The sequence below is a fragment of the Phocoena phocoena genome, chromosome 16 (genome assembly GCF_963924675.1).
Source record: "Phocoena phocoena chromosome 16, mPhoPho1.1, whole genome shotgun sequence".
Taxonomy (NCBI): Eukaryota; Metazoa; Chordata; class Mammalia; order Artiodactyla; family Phocoenidae; genus Phocoena; species Phocoena phocoena.
The window spans coordinates 42,717,971-42,736,811 of record NC_089234.1 but is presented as its reverse complement, the minus strand read 5'-3'; the positions used below and the strand labels follow the sequence as shown (position 1 = coordinate 42,736,811).

General features: G+C 39.8%; 1 protein-coding gene across 1 annotated transcript; it reads left to right on the top strand.

Annotated features, from left to right (window-relative positions):
- The first annotated feature begins 3,501 nt into the window (after positions 1-3,501).
- Positions 3,502-7,207, top strand: ZWINT (ZW10 interacting kinetochore protein). The gene is made up of 8 exons (XM_065894600.1): positions 3,502-3,542; positions 4,419-4,509; positions 4,676-4,799; positions 4,952-5,118; positions 6,047-6,103; positions 6,639-6,781; positions 6,862-7,027; positions 7,130-7,207. Exons 1-8 carry the CDS (start codon positions 3,502-3,504, stop codon positions 7,205-7,207), a joined length of 867 nt encoding a protein of 288 aa, XP_065750672.1.
- Positions 7,208-18,841: the final 11,634 nt, after the last annotated feature.

Sequence of the window (18,841 nt, the reverse complement as noted above, 5' to 3'; positions counted from 1 at the left end):
CGTGATTTAGAAAATAAACTTTTAATCTTATTTAACTGTAATTAAATTTAAATAGCCACATGTGGCTGTGGCTTGTGGATTAGAAAACACAGAAAGAGGAGGAAACTTGGAATCATACTTTTTTATTATCTATAGTAATTTTCATTAGAATTCTAGGTCAGATCTGTATAAATCAGAGCCAAGTGGAAGGTTAAACAGAGCTGGCAAATTTGGGTTTTGTTTGTTTGTTTGTTTTTGTTTTTGGCCATGCCGCGCTACCTGTGGGATTTTATTCCCAACCAGAGGTTGAACCCAGGCCCTTGGCAGGAAGAGCACAGAGTCCTAACCACTGGACCTCCAGGGAATTTCCCAGAGCTGGCAAATTTGTGCTATGTATAGTCCAAAGTCAACTTGCATTCAAGTTCAACTTGCAGTATGTCATTTTGATTTGCTATTTATTGTTTGCTCTTTTAATGATTTGGTCTTCAGTTTACCCTAAAATATTTAAATTTAGATGTGAAGTGAGGTCATTTCAAACATTTGAAAAGGATTTTATTCAAAAGGCAGTATTTCTGTGGGAATTTGTGATAAATAGATCAAAGGGACCCAAACCTTCAAACATAAAGAGATTGATAGTCAGTCCTTGTTACTCCAATCAAATGTACTTTTCAGAAAGTGTCATTTATTTTCTCCACTGTATTGTATATGTAGAATATTTAGAAAGTTCTAAAAAGTAGACTCATCAAGCAGGAAGGACTCAGTCAAGCAAGAAGTTCCTTTATGGAAAGCATAGGTTGTCAGAAATTGTACCACAGCTCACTGTTGCTTTGTTCTTTTTATGTTTTAGGTTTCTACTATTTGTGTTAGTTTCTAAGACTATGTCTTCAATTTCTTTTATCTCTTATTATGCAATGTTTAATCTGCTATTAATTCCATTTAATTTCATCTGTCACATTGCAGTTTTCACCTCTACAGGTTTGATTTAGGTCTTTATTACATGTTTCATATTTCTGATTAACTTTTTTCAGAGCTTTATTGAGATCCATTTAAAGTGTAAACTGAGTGGTTTTTTTGCACAGAATTGTTCCATCTTCCCTATAGTCTAATTTTAGAACATTTTTTTTTTTTTTTTTGCGGTACGCGGGCCTCTCACTGTTGTGGCCTCTCCCGTTGCGGAGCACAGGCTCCGGACGCGCAGGCTCAGCGGCCATGGCTCACGGGCCCAGCCGCTCCGCGGCATGTGGGATCTTCCCAGACCAGGGCACGAACCCGCGTCCCCTGCATCGGCAGGCGGACTCTCAACCACTGCGCCACCAGGGAAGCCCTAATTTTAGAACATTTTCATTTATTTACCCAGTAAAAGAAACCCCATGTCCATTTGCAGTCTCTCCCCATACACTAGCAACCTCCCCCCATTCCCATGCCAGCTCCCAGCCCTGGCAACCACTAATCTATTTTCTGTTTCTTCAGATATGCTTAATCCAGATATGTCACATTAATGAAATCATACAATATCTGCTCTCTTTCAACTGGCACTTAGCATGTTTTCAAGGCTCATCTATGTTTTAGCATGTATTTTTACTTCATTCTCTTTTATTGCTGAAAAATACCCCATTTAATGGATGTAGATTTTTGTTTTTTTCCATTCACCACCTGAAGGGACTTGGGTTGTTTCTACTTTTCAGTCCTTGTAAATAATGCTGCACTATGGATATTTGTGTACAAGTTTTTATGAGCATGTTTTCATTTCTCTTGGATATATACCTAGGAGTGGAATTGTGGTTCATATGGTCACTATATGTTGAACATTTTGAGAAACTGCTAAACTGTTTTCCAAAAGCAGATGCACCATTTTACATTCCTACCAGTAACATGAGCAGTCCACTTTTTCCATATCCTTACCTCTTATTATCTTTTTGATTATACCTCTGCTTATCTTTTTGAACATAACTGTTTTAAAACCCTTGCCTGTTAATTCTAGCATCTATTTCTATTCTGAACAGTGATTGATTTTTCTCCTAAACATGGGTTTTCTTTTCCTGCTTTTTTGCAAGCTTGTTTTTTTTTAATAACTTCATTGGCATATAATTGCTTTACAATGTATTAGTTTTTGCTGTACAACAAAGTGAATCAGCTATACATATACATATATCCCCATATCCCCTCCCTCTTGCGTCTCCCTCCCACCCTCCCTATCCCACCCCTCCAGGTCATCACAAAGCACCCAGCTGATCTCCCTGTGCTATGTGGCTGCTTCCCACTAGCTATCTATTTTACATTTGGTAGTGTGTATATGTCCATGCCACTCTCTCACTTTGTCCCAGCTTCCCCTTCTCCCACTGTGTCCTCAATTCTGTTCTCTATGTCTGTGTCTTAATCCTGCCCTGCCTCTAGGTCCATCAGTACCATTTTTTTAGGCTCTATATATATGCGTTGGCATACAGTATTTGTTTTTCTCTTTCTAGCTTGGTAGTTTTTAATTGGATGCCAGACATTGTGAACTGTACCTTACTGGTTGCTGGACATTTTTGTATTTCTATAAATATTATTTAACTTTGGTCTATCATATACTTAAATGATTTGTTAACCGTTTGATCCACTTGGGCCTTGCTTTTAAGATTTGTTAGGTGGCACTAGAGGCGTGAGGTGTCTAGGGCTAATGCCCTATTACTAAGGCAAAACCTGTCTGTGTACGCCAACCAACGCCCATGGATTATGAAGTTTTCCAGCCTGACTGGTAGAAGGAGTTACTGACCCTGAGTGATCTCTGGGAATCCTTAAAACCCCTTCGGGGTAGTTTCCTCAAACACAAGATGCTCAGAACTCAGCAGAATACTGGAGAAAACTCTACAGAACTCCGAGTTCTCTCTCTGAGCAACCCTCTCCTTTCTGCTATACTCTGGAGGTCATTACCTGCCTTGGTCTCCCACAAACTTTCGGCTCCAACCGGTCAACGCAGGCAATTCGCTGGGCTGTGCTTAGGTTTTCTCTCCCAAACCCGCATCCTGGAAAATCTTTGAAAGGCTGTAAGCATTTTGAGCTGATTATTTGTTTCCTCAGTCTCCAGGATTAGTTATCCGTTATTGATGCCAAGTGTCTCGGAAGACAGACCCAGCGTTCTCCTTCAAGGGCAGATTTCTTTTTCTTTTTCTTTTTTTTTAAAATAAAGGTAACTCTGTGAGTTGCCCCTAAAGGCTAAACAGAGCAAACGTCTTTTCTCTTACTCTGAGAACTAGGCAGCGCGCCACTGAGCGAGCTCAAGCGGCACCTCCAAACCTCAGCACCGCCTACGGGTTACTACGCAGGCGTAGAACTTCTGCGCGCCTGCAGGGCTCAGCAACAACTGCGCCTGCGCCAAACAACGGGGCGCGCTAACGCGCCAATCTGCGCCTGCCAATGAGAGTGCCCAATGGTCCTTGATTCCCGCCCACTGACAGGACATCCAATCGCCTGTCCCGGCGCGCGGTTCGCGGCGGGTCCAAAGTGGACTGAGGTTTGAGCTGAAGCGCGGCCCGGGGAATGATGGAGGCGGCAGAGACTAAGGCGGAGGCCGCTGCCCGAGAGTAAGTGTGTCTCGCCAGGTGGCAGCCGGGGGCGGGCTGGGGCGGACCTTGCGCGGTTCCAAGTAAAATCAGTAATTCCCCTCCACCCCTTACAGCGGTTGCGGGTCGACTAAGCCGTGAAGTGATCCTGATCCCAGCCCCCCAGTCTTAGGTTCCTGAGGTGACGGTTGCGTTTCTCCAGGTGTAAGGGCTATGAGGGACTGTCCGTCCCCCACCACGTACGCACACCCCCCAGAGGTGTGTTCTGAAAGGGGACCGTTCCATCTCTGTTAATCCTCCATATCTCTTCGCAGATCGACTGTCCTAACAGGAGACTTTCTACCCCTAGGAGACATGCTGGGAGGGCCATTCAATTTCTGTCACCCCTGTCCAACACACACTCTCCCAGTGGATTATTTTGTCCCCATCCCCGCCTCCTAATGGACTGCTACGGCCGCTAACAAGGGAGAACTCTGGAGGGCCTAGACCCAGGGGTCCAGCCCCCTGTCCTTAGCTCCTCCTCAAGTACTCTGATACCCTGCCCCCAAGCTTGTGTCCTCTGCGTGGTGGGGCTCCCCCCTTCCCTGTATATTTCCATGACTGATTTCAGAAACTCAAACGGTTTCTATTCAGTGAGACATTCCCTATTTAAAATCACAGCCCCTTCCCCACACTCCTATTCCCCTTGCTTTGCTTATTTTTCTTCACGGCACTTACTACCTCCATGTGTCTTCCATACAAACACCATTCCTGGTCCCAGATGGCCCTTCAAGCCAGTGCTAGGCAGGACAAGACTCAGCGTTAATACACATAATCACATATGTGCATGTGCACACAAATTGACTAGACCTAGGACCCCAGGAGTCTGCAGTTTCTCCTGTTTTCTTGCCCCTTCAGGGCCCTGGCCAAGGTGGCAGACATCCTGGAGCCTATAGGTCTTCAGGAGGAGGCAGAACTGCCCGTGCAGATGCTGGCTGAGTTTGTGATGGTGCGTACAAGATGGGAGCTAGCCTTTCACAAGCCAGGGACTGCTCCTGGGTCCTCCTATTGAGACACTGGGCAGCGATAATGGTGAGCAGACTAGAAGGTAACCTTGTTGGCCTATAGTACAAGGAGGTAAGAATATTACCTGCGTCCACCCTCCTTCTGAACAGGACTCCCGGAAGAAAGACAAGCTCCTCTGCAGCCAGCTTCAAGTAGTAGACTTCCTGCAGAATTTCTTGGTTCAGGAAGGCACTGCCCGGGACCTGAACCCCTTGGCTTCTGAAGACACTAGCCGTGAGTGGGCAGGGGGTTGGAATAGGGAAGCAGTGAAGAAGGAAGAGGGACATCAGTCAAGTCAGCTGTTTGGCTGATGGGAAGACTGAAGCCCCAGTGTTGCAGGCAGGTGGGCCAACCTCACTTATTCCCTCACTCTTGGCTCTTCTCAGGGCAGAAGGCAATTGAAGTCAAAGAGCAGTGGAAAGAGCTGAAGGCCACCTACCAAGAGCACGTGGAGGCCATCACAAGTTCCCTGACCCAGGCACTGCCCAAGGTGGAGGAGGCCCAAAAGAAGCAGGCCAAGCTCCAGGAGGCCCTTGAACAACTCCAGGCCAAGGTGAACCAAGGATGAGGGGAGGAGAGGGCAGGCAGAGAGGAGGAGGAAAAGGGTGAACATGCTGGGTTGGACCCACTGGCTGTCTTTTAAAATCCAACCACATGGATGAGTAATATTCCATTGTATATATGTACCACATCTTTTTATATATATATATAAATTTATTTATTTTACTTTTATTTATTTTTGGCTGTGTTGGGTCTTCGTGTCTTCGTGCCAGCTTTCTCTAGTTGTGGCGAGTGGGGGCTACTGTTCGTTGCGGTGCGCGGACTTCTCATTGCGGTGGCTTCTCTTGTTGCAGAGCCCGGGCTGTAGGCGCGTGGGCTTCAGTAGTTGCAGCACACTGGCTCAGTAGTTGTGGCTCACGGGCTCTAGAGCGTAGGCAGAGTAGTTGTGGCGCACGGGCTTAGTTGCTCTCCGGCATGTGGGATCTTCCCAGACCAGGGCTTGAACCCATGTCCCCTGCATTGGCAGGCGGATTCTTAACCACCGCACCACCAGGGAAGCCCCTGTACCACATCTTTATCCATTCATCCGTCAATATTACTCAGCCATTAAAAAGAATGAAATAATGCCATTTGCAGCAACATGGATAGACCTGGAGATTATCATACTAAGTGAAGTAAGTCAGACAGAGAAAGACAAATATCATATGATATCACTTATATGTGGAATCTAAAAAAAAAAAATGATACAAATGAACTTATTTACAAAACAGAAACAGACTCACAGACTTAGAGAATGAACTTATGGTTACCGGGGGAAGGGTGAGGGCCAGGGATAGATTGGGAGTTTGGGATTGACATGTACAAACTGCTATACTTAAAATAGATAACCAACAAAGACTTACTACAAAAAAAAAAAAAAGAAATCCAAACATAAAAATGCACTCCTCCTCACTTTGTTCCCCTCCTTTGCTTACCTGCAGAAGCAAATGGCCATGGAAAAACTCAGAATAGTCCAGAAGCAGTGGCAGCTACAACAGGTAGGTCTATTCACCTAGGAAAATACCTCTTCTCGCCACCATGCTATTGCATGGGCCAAGTCCTAGAAAACCTTTATTCTATTTCCTCCAGTGAGGCATTATAGCATGGGTACCAACATGGACTTGAATCCTAGCATCACCACTTACCACTGCATGATCTTGGGCAGTCACCTAACTTTCTCTGCTTCTGTTTATTCATCTGTGAAAGAAGAAAATAATAGCATCTACTCTATAGAGTTATTATGATGATTAAGTAATTGGTACAGCAAGTGCTTAAAATAGTGCCTGGCACATAGCAAACTAAATAAGTGTTATCATCATCTTTGTGCTCCTTTTCTCCAGAATGCCTCACCTTGTAACAACACATTCTGACCCTTCCTTTTTTCTAAGTCCCTGGTCCTGCCTAAAGTGAGTAGAGTCCCTCTTTCCATCTATGCATCTGAACCCCCAGCTAGGTCTAGGCTGTAGGGGTTGGGGAAATGGCTCTAAGACGTCAGCATCTGAGGAACCATGTCTACATTCTCACTCCTGGTAGGAGAAGCGTCTGCAGCATCTGGCAGTGGTTTCTTCAGAGGTGAGGGAGCGTCAGACAGGAACTCAGCAGGAGCTTGAACAGCTATATCAGGAACTTGGAACCCTGAAGCAGCAGGCAGGGCAGGAGCAGTACAAGCTGCAGAGGTGAGGCCGGGAACATGGGCTACAGACCCAGGGTGGTTCAGCTGAGGTTCCCTGTCTTCACACCCACCTCCTCCTTCCAGGCACCAGACCTTCCTCCACCTGCTATACACCCTTCAGGGTAAGCTGCTATTCCATGAGGCTGAGGCAGAGATGCCACAAGAGTTGGATCTTCCTAAGGATAAGCCCCAGCAGCTGACCCAGCCCCAGGAGCAGAACATTCGGGACACCATGGGGAGAGATGAATGTGTGTCCTCCAAGGTGAATGAAAGATGGAACAGTTGGGCAGGGAGGCAGAGAGAAAAGCTGGGAGATAAATCTTACTCACTGCTCATACCTTGTCTCCCCAAGGCCAACAACCCACAGCCTGCTGGAGATACAGGCTTACCATGGCTTCCTGGGAGACAGCAACATGGGGAAGGATCCTAGATCAGGTCAGACTCCAACTCAGGCTATGGTGTCCCTGGACTGTAGGTATGGCAGGAGCGAGGGTCTCTGGTCTATCTGTCTCTGTTTCTGTGCTCCACTATTCATGGAGGGGATAGGACATGGGGAGGAGCAAGGAGTTTATCTTATGGATGAAGTTTTGTACATTATCCCCATATCCAGCCTACCCTGGGCTAATCCCTCTCTTCCTCTTCCCCAGCTTTCTGGCCTCACCCACATTGCAGGATGGACTTAAATTCCTTGAGTGCATCCTGATTTTTGACTACATACCAGGTCGGGGCAGCCTCTGGATTCTGTTTATTAAAAGCCCTGGAGTTCTCTCAGTTGCCTCTTTGTCCGCTTATCTTCATTTGTTGGTGGGAAGAACCACACTCATAGGCCAGCAACAAGATAGGTGCTGGGACTGTTGTGAATAGAGAGGGTACAGATGGGGAAGGGGCCCTGGCCTGGGGCATCAGGGGTTGCTTGCCCAAAGGGATATACTACAAACATGCTGAGCTTAATTCAGGGAGAAGGTGAATGCTTTATGCAGGTGATTAGATGTGGGAGGATAATTTTAATTACTGATCCAAATGTTTACTGAATCTCTGATTTGTGCCAGGTCCCTTGCTATGAACTGGAGCTACAGCAGTGGGCTTATCTGACCAGTCCCTGCTTACATGGAGCATAATGAGAATGAACAATTGAAAAGATAAATAGGATGATTTCAGGGTGTGTTAAAACAGGATAGCAAACTAAAACAGAGTAATACAATGAAGATCAATAGTGAGAGTATAGAGACCCCCATCTGTGTATATTGGCCTGTGTCTATGAGTCGGTATTTCTATTTGTGTTTGTGTGTGTGTGTTTCTGTGTCTTTGTTGCTTTCAGTCTCCATTCTTCTGTGTGTCTGTCGCTGAGTGTGTGGACAGGGGCGGGCACTACTGTGTTTGAGAAAGAGATTGCATTCCTGATTGGGAGTGTGGAAACTGCTACTTCAGAGAGAAAGAGAGAAAAATGACAGTTCTCAGAGCGTAGAAAACTCATTTTCCATATGAGAAAAGGACCTTCATGTGAGAGAAAGACCTAAACATCCCCATGAGAAAGACACTGGGGCCTTTTGTTTTTGGTGAGAGAAAGTTTTAAGAGTCAGTGTTCCCTGTCTGTCTCAGACTGGGTCACCTTCTCTCAGGTGGAGATTGAGATCCTTGTGCATTTCGATGGTTTGCTGTGCTTTACTAAGGTGTCCCTAGTTTTCTCTCAAATTGTCTTTTCAAATGTGTTGGCCCCATTTTTTACGTATGAAATAGGATAATTATCAGAGGTCTTTGGGCTCAGAGAGGATTGAGGATACTCCACCAGGGAGCACGCAAATGCCCACAGAGTGGCTTCCTCAATCTACTCATCCCCCTCCCTCCCACATGGTTCCTGCTGTAGCCTTCTGGTAACCCAAATATCCAGTCCCATTTTTCCCTCCCTCCTACTGGATAGGCTCCCTTACCCCTACAGTCTCATTTCCTTTCTAGTCTCATGTTTTCCAAAATGTCTGCAGCACAAACGAGAGAGCAAGAGTACATATATATATATATATATATATATATATATCCATCCCAAGAAAAGAGTGTCTACTAAGGGACACTGGGGTGTGGGTTGGGATGTTGTGGAGTTTCCCTATCTTTGCATACATTATGGCTGTCAGAAAGTCAGCAGGGAAGAGAAGACACTCACATGAAGCCCACCAAGATGGGGGTGAGGGATAATACCCTGAGATACTCCAAGCCAGGGACAGGGGAAGGAGATTGGGCAGATGTACAGTAATCAAACACAGAGGTCTGCAAACTTCTGGGAACCAGATTTCTCTCAAGGAGTGTGAAATGCATCAGTCCACACTGAGGCCAAAGAGGAGGGGAGGCTTGATTATCTGTTACGTTGAAAGCCCTTGATTTGCCCATGTGGCTGGAGCCTCAAGTTGGCCGGAAGTGTCTTGACTGACCAGCTCAGGAATTGGGACTTGCTATCAGAAAGAAGATGGACTTTAGCTTCCAGCTCTTCTCAGCCCTCTGTTAGGCCCTTAAAGACTATCCTTGTTCATTGATACTTGCACAAGGTAGATGTGTGCAAGGAGGAATACTACCCCTGGGAAATCGTGATCTCTTACACAAAGACATGGAAATCTATGAGTCCACAGAAGCTGCTGAAAAGGCCCTGCTGCCTGCCAGAATTTTTTCTCTTCCTCTTTTCTATTGAAGGGAAGGACACAGAAACCAGTGAAGAGTGGGGGCAGAGGGGAGACTAGGCAGTGAATCAGCACAGTCAAGACACTGTTGCTCTGTCTTGACCAGAAGTCTTCTTGATAACTTAAAGTGAAAATTAAGCTTACTCTGTTAAACCAATAGCAAAACTGTCTTTTTCTATTCTCTTTAAGAATAATGTTTTCCTTTTTTTGTTGTGGCCTCTCCCGTTGCAGAGCACTGGCTCCGGATGCGCAGGCTCAGCAGGCATGGCTCATGGGCCCAGCCGCTCCGCAGCATGTGGGATCTTCCCGGACCGGGGCACGAACCCACGTCCCCTGCATCGGCAGGTGGACTCTCAACCACTGCGCCACCAGGGAAGCCCAATATTTTTCCTTTTTAAAGATAATTTTGTTTAACATTATTATGGTTAAACATTATTTTGTTTATTTTTTTCTAGTTTGTTTCATATTTTCTAGGTATTGTCAATTTTTTTCTAGGAATTTTTCGTTTCTAATCTTTTTAAATTGGTATGAAGTTGTCGTAATCTTTTTAATCTAAATCTGCAGCCTGTTTTAGGATGGCCTAATGTTATATTCCTGATACTTTTTTTGTGCTTTACTGATTTTTTCCTTTATACATCCCTTCAGATTTTCATTCATATTTTTTATTTTCTGAATATCATCTTCTGAGAGGGGTATGTTCAAGTCTCCAAGTGAGAGTAGATTTGTTTTTTTCTCTTACAAACATCTGGATAGTTTCAGCAAAGCTAATCCCCCTCATTCTATCTTTATAATCTTGAAATTTGTGAAACTAAGCTCATTTCAAATATTCTACCCTGTCAAGAAAACTATCTTCCCATTTTAGAATCTTTCTGTCCTTAATAAACCCCATCCTGTCTTATAGAATTATGCAACTTCTTATATTACAATTTTTACGTCTCCTCTTTGGGCCAAATATGTGAAGTTTTAAAATATAAACTGTGGTATTAAATCAACTAGTTTCCTTATTCCCAGCACAGTATTTAAATGACCCTTTTGATGCTTTGAACATTGGGCTCTGAAAAATTTAGTGAGTTTTGACACACTTTGCTCTTGAAACCCTGAATAACCAAGGCATTAAGTCTGAAAACTATAGTCTCAGGAATCAACATCTTGAGACCTTTTTAAACTGTCATGGCAGGGGCGGGGGGTAAATTCTTTTTATGTTGTTAAATTGAATTTGTGTAACTGTTGACATAGTTATAAAAAAACTTGTTAATCTTTATGGAGCTCTGCAATTTTAGATGCCATATTCAAACACATTTCTAAGATTTTAAGTTGTCAAATGAACTTTAGCAAGCACACTTACTCAAGGTATGCATAATTCATTTCATCATACATTTTATAGTGATTATACCCATATGATAATTATTTAAATGAGTTGGTTACTGTGTACCTAAAATCATGTTTTGAGATAGAAAAAAGAAGGGGAAAATCTAGAAATATGCTTTCAGATGGTGACAGAACTTTTGGAAATAGAAGATTATCACAAACATTATAAAAGAAATAAACCATAAAATTATATAATCTAGTGCACAAATTTTTTATGTACTATAAATAATGTTAGGAAAAACAAACACAAGTTGGAGTAGTCAAAATAGGGTTTATTTTATGAAAGTTTGTTTAAAATATCCTATAGAGTCTCTGTGTTATGAAATTATATTGCAAAAACTTTGGGTCTAATCTTAATAACCAATCATAAACAGCAATTTTATTAATAAAAATACTAGGTGTATTAAATTTTTGTCCTGTTTATGTAACTTAGTAGACAAGAAGTTATGCTTTATATGTGTCTTTGAAGGAAAATACTTCTCTTTAGGGACAGGGACCTGTCCACAGTCTCCATATATGTAAGCCTTGGATTTACCTGGCCAGATATTCTGGAAATAAAAAAGAATTTGCAAGAATTTATTTACCGAAATTCAGCATTATCTCTGGTTGTTTCATTTGGTTACTCCAAGTGAAGATATTATATGAAGATAATAGAGTTTTGGGCAAGATATACTAATTTCTTGGTTGAAAACACTACTCTTGATGATGATTGAAATACCTAACTTTGTTCCAGTATGTCATTTGCAACATGAGAAAGAAGGGGAAAAGGAAAGACATGGTAAATTTAGTTGAGGAATTTAGTCATAAAATAGATAGCATTTGTGTGTGTGTGTGTGTGTGTGTGTGCATACACATATAAAATTGGCAGGGATAATGTAGATTAGCTGGAGGAAGTGAGAGTGACTGCATGACAGATATTTGACCTCTTTTTTCAGATAACCATTTGTTCTCTGTGATTCCTCTCTATAGGAATATATATATCTTTGCACCCACAAATGAACATATATCAATACCTTCACACTTTAAAAGTACTTAGTAAATGTTCATTGGATCATCTTCAGGGAAGATTTCCCAAAGAGCTGCCTCTTAAGCTCAATTTCAAATAAATGAAATTATCCAGAGGCAGATTTCATCATTTATTGAATGTCAGCTATTACTGAATGTCAGTTCTGAGAATTTAAAAAAACAAAACAAAACAATCTGAGTTTAAATTTAGAGATAGGAAGGAAAAATCTAATTTTAACAAAAAATTATGTTTGTCATTAAGGACTAAGAATTGAAATGTTTTGGTGGCACCAAGGATAATCATGCGTACTAAGCAGAAGGAACATTGTAAGTAAAGTATAGGAAATGAGCAACTGGCAATTTCAGGAATGCAAATTCCTGACAATCAGTGCTTGGAGCATAGGATATAAGGGAGGAAATGGGAGTAGTGAGTTAATGAGAGCCTTTTACCTTTACCCTGCTGGCTATAGGAAGTCAAAGCCTACACCTGGAAGCCAAGGAAACCTATCAAAATTTTATTTCCTACTTGGGTAAAAAATTTTCAAGTACATTTTAATCTATTGCAATAGAACTCTCAGAAAGTTATACCATTGGTGAGTACATTTATGAATTTAGAGCAGAATGCACATTTAGAAAGCAGTACAAATGCTTTCATCCTCCTCCTGAGCTAAACATATCTCCCTGTCTAACCATTGCTTATTATTGGGACTTGCTATAATGACAGCAGCAAAAGAGCTGAAATCCACTTAGGCAATTAGATATCATATTAAAGCAGCATTGGAGTAGCAGGAGAATGGAACCTCTATTTTAGACTGTCGATACTTAAAAATAAGTATAATACAATGATCATAGTTATTAGTAGCTGCATATTATACCCACTAAAATAATCACTAAAGCAGTTCAGTGATACTAGTATTCATGGATGATGACAGTTACCAATCCAAACAAGTACACACCAACTAGAAACTAATGAACCACCTATCCCAGAGCTCAGTGCTTTTTGGTGACAGAAGTCACCAAAGCCTTTAGTCACTGAAGGCTCATGACTGTTTGAGAACATCAGAAAACATATTCAGCAATGGAAAATCACTCATCGTGCCTGAGAAATATTCTACTTATCAAGGTTTTAGGGATTAACAATTGAAAATAGGAGGGGGGAAAAAAGCTCAGCCTTAATATAAAATGTTTATATTAAAGAATAGTGACCTACTTCCCATCAATTAGAAAATGAGTATGGTTTTTAAACAGTATCCTATGACTACCATAATTTTAGTGTTAACAATTATGTTGAACAATATTCAGAGATTACTGGAATGTAAAGATAAGAGAAGCTGTCCATTAGGTGCCTATGTCACCCTTGGCACTCACAACAGACAGTTCTTATTCTTTTGGAAAAGAATAAGACAAGTCTTATTTGGTTAAAAAAAAAGTCTGGTATCATAAGAGATTTTCTGTTTTACTCTTCCACCCCTATCTCTACTCCTATATCTCAGGAATTTTCTGGAACTAATTCAATAGCTAAATGTAACTCTGTTGGTGTGTGGTGGTGCTGGTGGTGGTGGTGGTGATCTCAAGAAGTAGAAGTAGTTATTGAAAAAAAAATTTTATTACAATGAAAAGGAAGGGCTAGTAGATATTCAGTTAATTCTAATAGTCTAATAATATTGTATATCTCTTGTATAGAAGAAAAATTAAAACTGGGATTTCATGTGCCTGAAATTTGTTTTATATCTAAATAAGATAATTTTGGGGGGGCAGTGGTGGGATATTGCACAACAGTGTTATTGGTATGTCACGGTACATGTAATTTAGCAATCACATTGTCTAACTCAAACAGGCGGCACAGTCTGGCAGATGGTAGTAAGGATTTGTTTATAAGGCTCACAGTTTCTTGCAAATGTCTTGCCTTGTTCTTCTGAAATTTTGTGTGTTTGTGTGCAGATACCTAATCATATTCATCTAAGGTGTGCTATTTTATATTTTGACACTAAGTTGTTGATTACGTATAGATTTGTTACCCTGATAATTTTTTCTATTAGTATTCATTCAATGCCTAATCAGCAAACTTTTCTGAGTACCTATATGCCAGGTACTATTCTATTTCTTTTATTAAAATATATTTCACATATAACATTGTATAAATTTAAGATGTACAACATGTTAATTTGATAGGTTTATGCATTGTAATGTGCTTGTCATTGTAGCAATAATTTGTACTTCTGTCATGTTATATAATTAATCATTTATTTTTAGTGGTTACAATAATTAAGTTCTAGTTTCCTAGTAAATTTGATGATTATAGTACAATATTGTTGTCTATATTCACTATTTTGTGCATTAGCTCTCTAGGGCTTGTTTACTACTTGTTACAATTTGTACCCTTTAAACAAGGTACAAACTATTTCTCTACCCCATATCCCCTGGAAACCACCATTCTACTCTCTGTTTTTACCAGCTCAGCTTTTTAGAGTCCATGTATGAGTGATATTGTACAGTATTTGGCTTCCTCTGTCTGAATTATATCACTTCACATAATGCCCTCAAGGTCCATCTATGTTGTTGCAAATGGCAGGGTGTCCTTCTTCCTCACAGCTGAATAATACTCCAGTTTGTGTGTGTATGTATCACATCTTCTTTATCCATTCATCCACTGATGGGCACTAAGATTGTTTCCATATTTTGTCGATTGTGAATAATGCTACAATAAATATGGGGTGCATATATCTCTTTAATATCCTGTTTTCATTTCCTGTGGGTATATACCCAGAAGTGAAATTGCTGGATCATATGGTAGATCTGTTTTTAATTTTTTGAGGAACCTCCATATTGTGTTACACATTGGCTGAAACAATTTACATTCCCACCAACAGTGTACAAGGATTCCCTTTTCTCTACATCCTCACCAACACTTGTTATCTCTTGTCTTTTTAATTATAGCCATTCTAACAGTTGTGAGGTTATATCTCATTGTGATTTTAATTTGTATTTCCCTGATGATTGGTGATGTTGAGCATCTTTTCATGTACCTGTTGGCCGTCTTTGGAGAAATGTCTGTTTAATTCCTCTGCCCATTTTTTAAACACTTTTTTTTTATTGAGTTGTATGAGGTTTTTTTTTAAATATATTTTGGATATTAACCCATTATCAGATATATTGTTTGCCAAAATTTTCTCCCATCCTGTAGGTTGCCTTTTCATTTTGTTAATTGTTTCTTTTCCAGTATAGAAGCTTTTACATTTGATGTAGTCCCATTTGTTGATTTTTGCTTTGTTGTTTGTGGTTTTGGTGCTATAACCAAAAAATCATTGCCAAATCCAGTATCAAGGTGGTTCTTCCATACATTTTCTTCTAGGTTTTGAATTACTTTTTGTGAGTACTGTAAGGTAGGGGTCCAGTTTCATTGTTCTGTATGTGTTTATCCAGTATTCCCAGCACCATTTGTTGAAGAGATTCTCTTTTCCCCATTAGATGTTTTGGGCTCTTTTGTCAAATATTAGTTGACCTTATATGTTAGTGCTTAATTCTGGACTTTCTATTCTGTTCCATTGGTCTGTATGCCTATTTTTATACCAGCACCTGCTGTTTTTAGTTGCTGTAGCTTTATAGTATAGTTTGAAATCAGGAAGTATGATACTCCAGCTTTTTTCTTCTTCCTCAGGATTACTTTGGCTATTTAGGGTCCTTTATGGTTCAGTACAAGTTTTAGAATTGTTTTTTCTATTTCAGTGAAGTATGCCATTGGAATATTTTTCTTTTTGATTTTGGTTTTTATAACAATCTGCATAGCTAATGTGAGAAAATATTTCTCTTTTAATTTGATCACATGATCTCACTTTGGAATTTTGATGAGGAAATTGTGTTGAATTTATAGATGGCTTTGGAAACATGGACATTTTAACAATATTAATTCCCCTGATTCATAAACACATAATGTCTTTCCATTTGTTTTTGTCTTCTTCAGTTTCTTTCAGCAAAGTCACATATTTTTCATTGTGCAATTTTTTCACTTTGATTAAATTTAGTCCTAGGTATTTATTGTTTTTGATGCTCTTGTGAATGAGATAGTTTCTTTATCTCTTTTTCAGATGTTTCATCATTAGTATGTAGAAATGCAACCGATTATTGTATGTTGATTTTATAGCTTGCAACTTTACTGAAAGTTTCTATAGTTTTTTGGTTGACTCTTTAGGATTTTGTGTATAGAAAGTTGTATCATCTGTATACAGCAAAAATTTACTTCTTCCTTTTTGATTTAGATGCATTTTATTTTTTTCCTTGCCTAATTGCTCTAGCTAAGACTTTCCCTAATATATTGAATAAGAGTGGTGAGAGTGGGCATCCTTGTCTTGTTCCTCATCTTTGTGGAAAAGTTTTCAGTTTTTCTCCATTGAGTATAGTGTTAGCTCTGGGTTTGTTGTATATGACCTTTATTATGTTGAGGTATGTTCCTTCTGTACCCAATCTGTTGAGAGTTTTTATCATGAAATGATGTTGCGTTTTGTCAAAAGCCTTTTCTGCATCCATTGTAATGATCATATAGTTTTTATCTTTCATTCTATTAATGTGATATATTATATTTATTGATTTGCATGTGTTGAACCATCCCCACATCCCAGGGATAAATCCCACTTGGTCATGATGTATAATCCTTGCAATGTTTTCTTAAATTCAGTTTGCTAATATTTTGTGGAGATTTCTGCATCTGTATCATCAGGGATATTGGTCTATAGTTTTCTTATAGTGTCCTTACCTGGCCTTGGTATTAGGCTAAAGCTGGCCTCATAGAAGGAGTTTGGATGTGTTTCTTCCTCTTCAACTTTTTGGAAAAATTTGAGAAGGATTGGTGTTAGTTCTTCTTTAAATGTTTAGTAGCATTTTCCAATAAATCCATCTGGTCCTGGACTTTTAATCTTAGGAGGTTTTTTGATTACTGATATAGTCTGTTTACTAGTTATTGGTCTGTTTAGATTTTCGATTTTTTTCCTCATTCAGTCTTTGTAGGTAGGTTGTGTGTTTCTAGAAGTGTATCCACTTCTTCCCAGTAATTTAATTTGTTGGCATGTAATTGTTTATAGTAATCTCTTAGGATCATATATATTTCTGTAATATCGGTTGAAATGTCTCCTTTTTCATTTCTAATTTTATTTATTTGAGTCTTCACTTTTTCTTAGTGAGTCTAGCTTATGGCTTGTAGATTTTGTTTATCTTTTTGAAAAAACAGATTTTAGTTTCATTCATCCTTCCATTGTTTTTCTGGCCTATATTTCATTTATTTCTACTCTGATCATTATTTCCTTCTAACTTTGGGCTTAATTTTTTCTTCTTTTTCTGTTTCCTTCAGTTGTACCGTTGTTTCAATTTCTTAATATATGCATTTATTGCTATAAACTTTCAGAACTACTTTTGCAGCATCCCATAAGGTTTTATATGATACAGTTCCATTTTCACTTGTTTTGAGATTTTTTTTTTTTTTTTTTTTTTTGTGGTACGCGGGCCTCTCACTGTTGTGGCCTCTCCTGTTGCGGAGCACAGGCTCCAGACGCACAGGCTCAGCGGCCATGGCTCACGGGCCTAGCTGCTCTGTGCCATGTGGGATCCTCCCGGCCCAGGGCACAAACCCATGTCCCCTGCATCGGCAGGCAGACTCTCAACCACTGCGCCACCAGGGAAGCCCGAGATAATTTTTTATTTCTCTTTTGATTTCTTCTTTGATCCAATAGCTGTTTAGTTTCTACCTATTTGTAGATTTTTCCAGCTTTCCTCTTGTTGATTTCTAGTTTCATACTGTTGTGGTCAGAAAAGGTAGTTATTATGATTTCAGTCTTCTTAAAATTGCTGAAATGTGTTTTTTGTCCAGTCATATTGTCTATCCTGGAGAATGTTCTGTGTGCACTTGAGAAGAATGTGCTGCATGGAATGTTCTATATATGTCTGCTACATCCATTTGTTCCAACATTTCTTTGTTGATTTTCTGTTTGTGTGATCTATCCATTGCTGATTGGGGTATTGAATTCCCCTACTATTTTTGTATTGTCTGTTTTTCCCTTCAGATTTGTTAATATTTGCTTAATATATATAGGTGATCCAATGTTGGGTGTGTATATATTTGCAACTGTTATGTCTTCTTAATTTATTGACCTCTTTATTACCATATAATGACCTTCTTTGTCTCTTACACTTTTGGGCTTGAAGTCTATTTTGTCTGGTATAAGTATGGCTACCCCTGCTTTCTTTTGATTTGCATGGAATATTTTCTTCCATTCCTTCACTTTGAACTTATGTGTATCTTTTTTTTCAATTGAAGTTTAGTTGATTTACAATGTTATGTTAGTTTCATGTGTATAGCAAAGTGATTCAGTTATATATTATTTTTTAGATTTTTTTCCATTATAGATTATTACAAGTTATTGACTATAGTTCCCTGTGCTATACAGTAGGTCCTTGTTTTTAGCTATTTTAAATATAGTAGTCTGTATCTGTTAATCTCAAACTCCTAATTTATCTCTTCCCCCGTTTCCCTTTTGGTAACCAAAAGTTTGTTCTCTATGTCTATGAGCCTCTTTCTGTTTTGTAAATTAGTTCATTTGTATCATTTTTTGGATTCTACATATAAGTGATATATGATATTTGTCTTTCTCTGCCTGACTTACTTCACTTTGTGTGATAATCTCTGGGTCCATCCATGATGCTGCAAATGGCATTATTTCATTCTTTTTTATGGCTGAGTAATATTCCTGTGTGTGTGTGTACCATATCTTCCTTATCCATTCATCTGTCAATGGACATTTAGGTTGCTTCCATGTCTTGGCTATTGTAAATAGTATTGCTATGAACATCAGGGTCCTATGTGTGTCTTTAGATCTGAATAAGTCCTCTGTAGGCAGCATATAGTTGGGTCTTATTTTTTTTTAATCCATTTTATCATTTACCTTCATGTTGTTTTGTAACTCCATTGTTTTTTTTCCCCTCTGTTTCTGTCCACCTTTGTAAATTGGTGGTTTTCTGTGGTAGTATGCTCAGTATCACCT

Excerpts from the sequence above, each read along its gene's own strand:
- ZWINT (XM_065894600.1), top strand. The coding sequence starts at position 3,502 with ATGGAGGCGGCAGAGACTAAGGCGGAGGCCGCTGCCCGAGA. Across the intron at positions 3,543-4,418 it reads GCGGAGGCCGCTGCCCGAGA|GGCCCTGGCCAAGGTGGCAG; the intron begins GTAAGTGTGTCT and ends TTGCCCCTTCAG. Across the intron at positions 4,510-4,675 it reads TGCTGGCTGAGTTTGTGATG|GACTCCCGGAAGAAAGACAA; the intron begins GTGCGTACAAGA and ends CCTTCTGAACAG.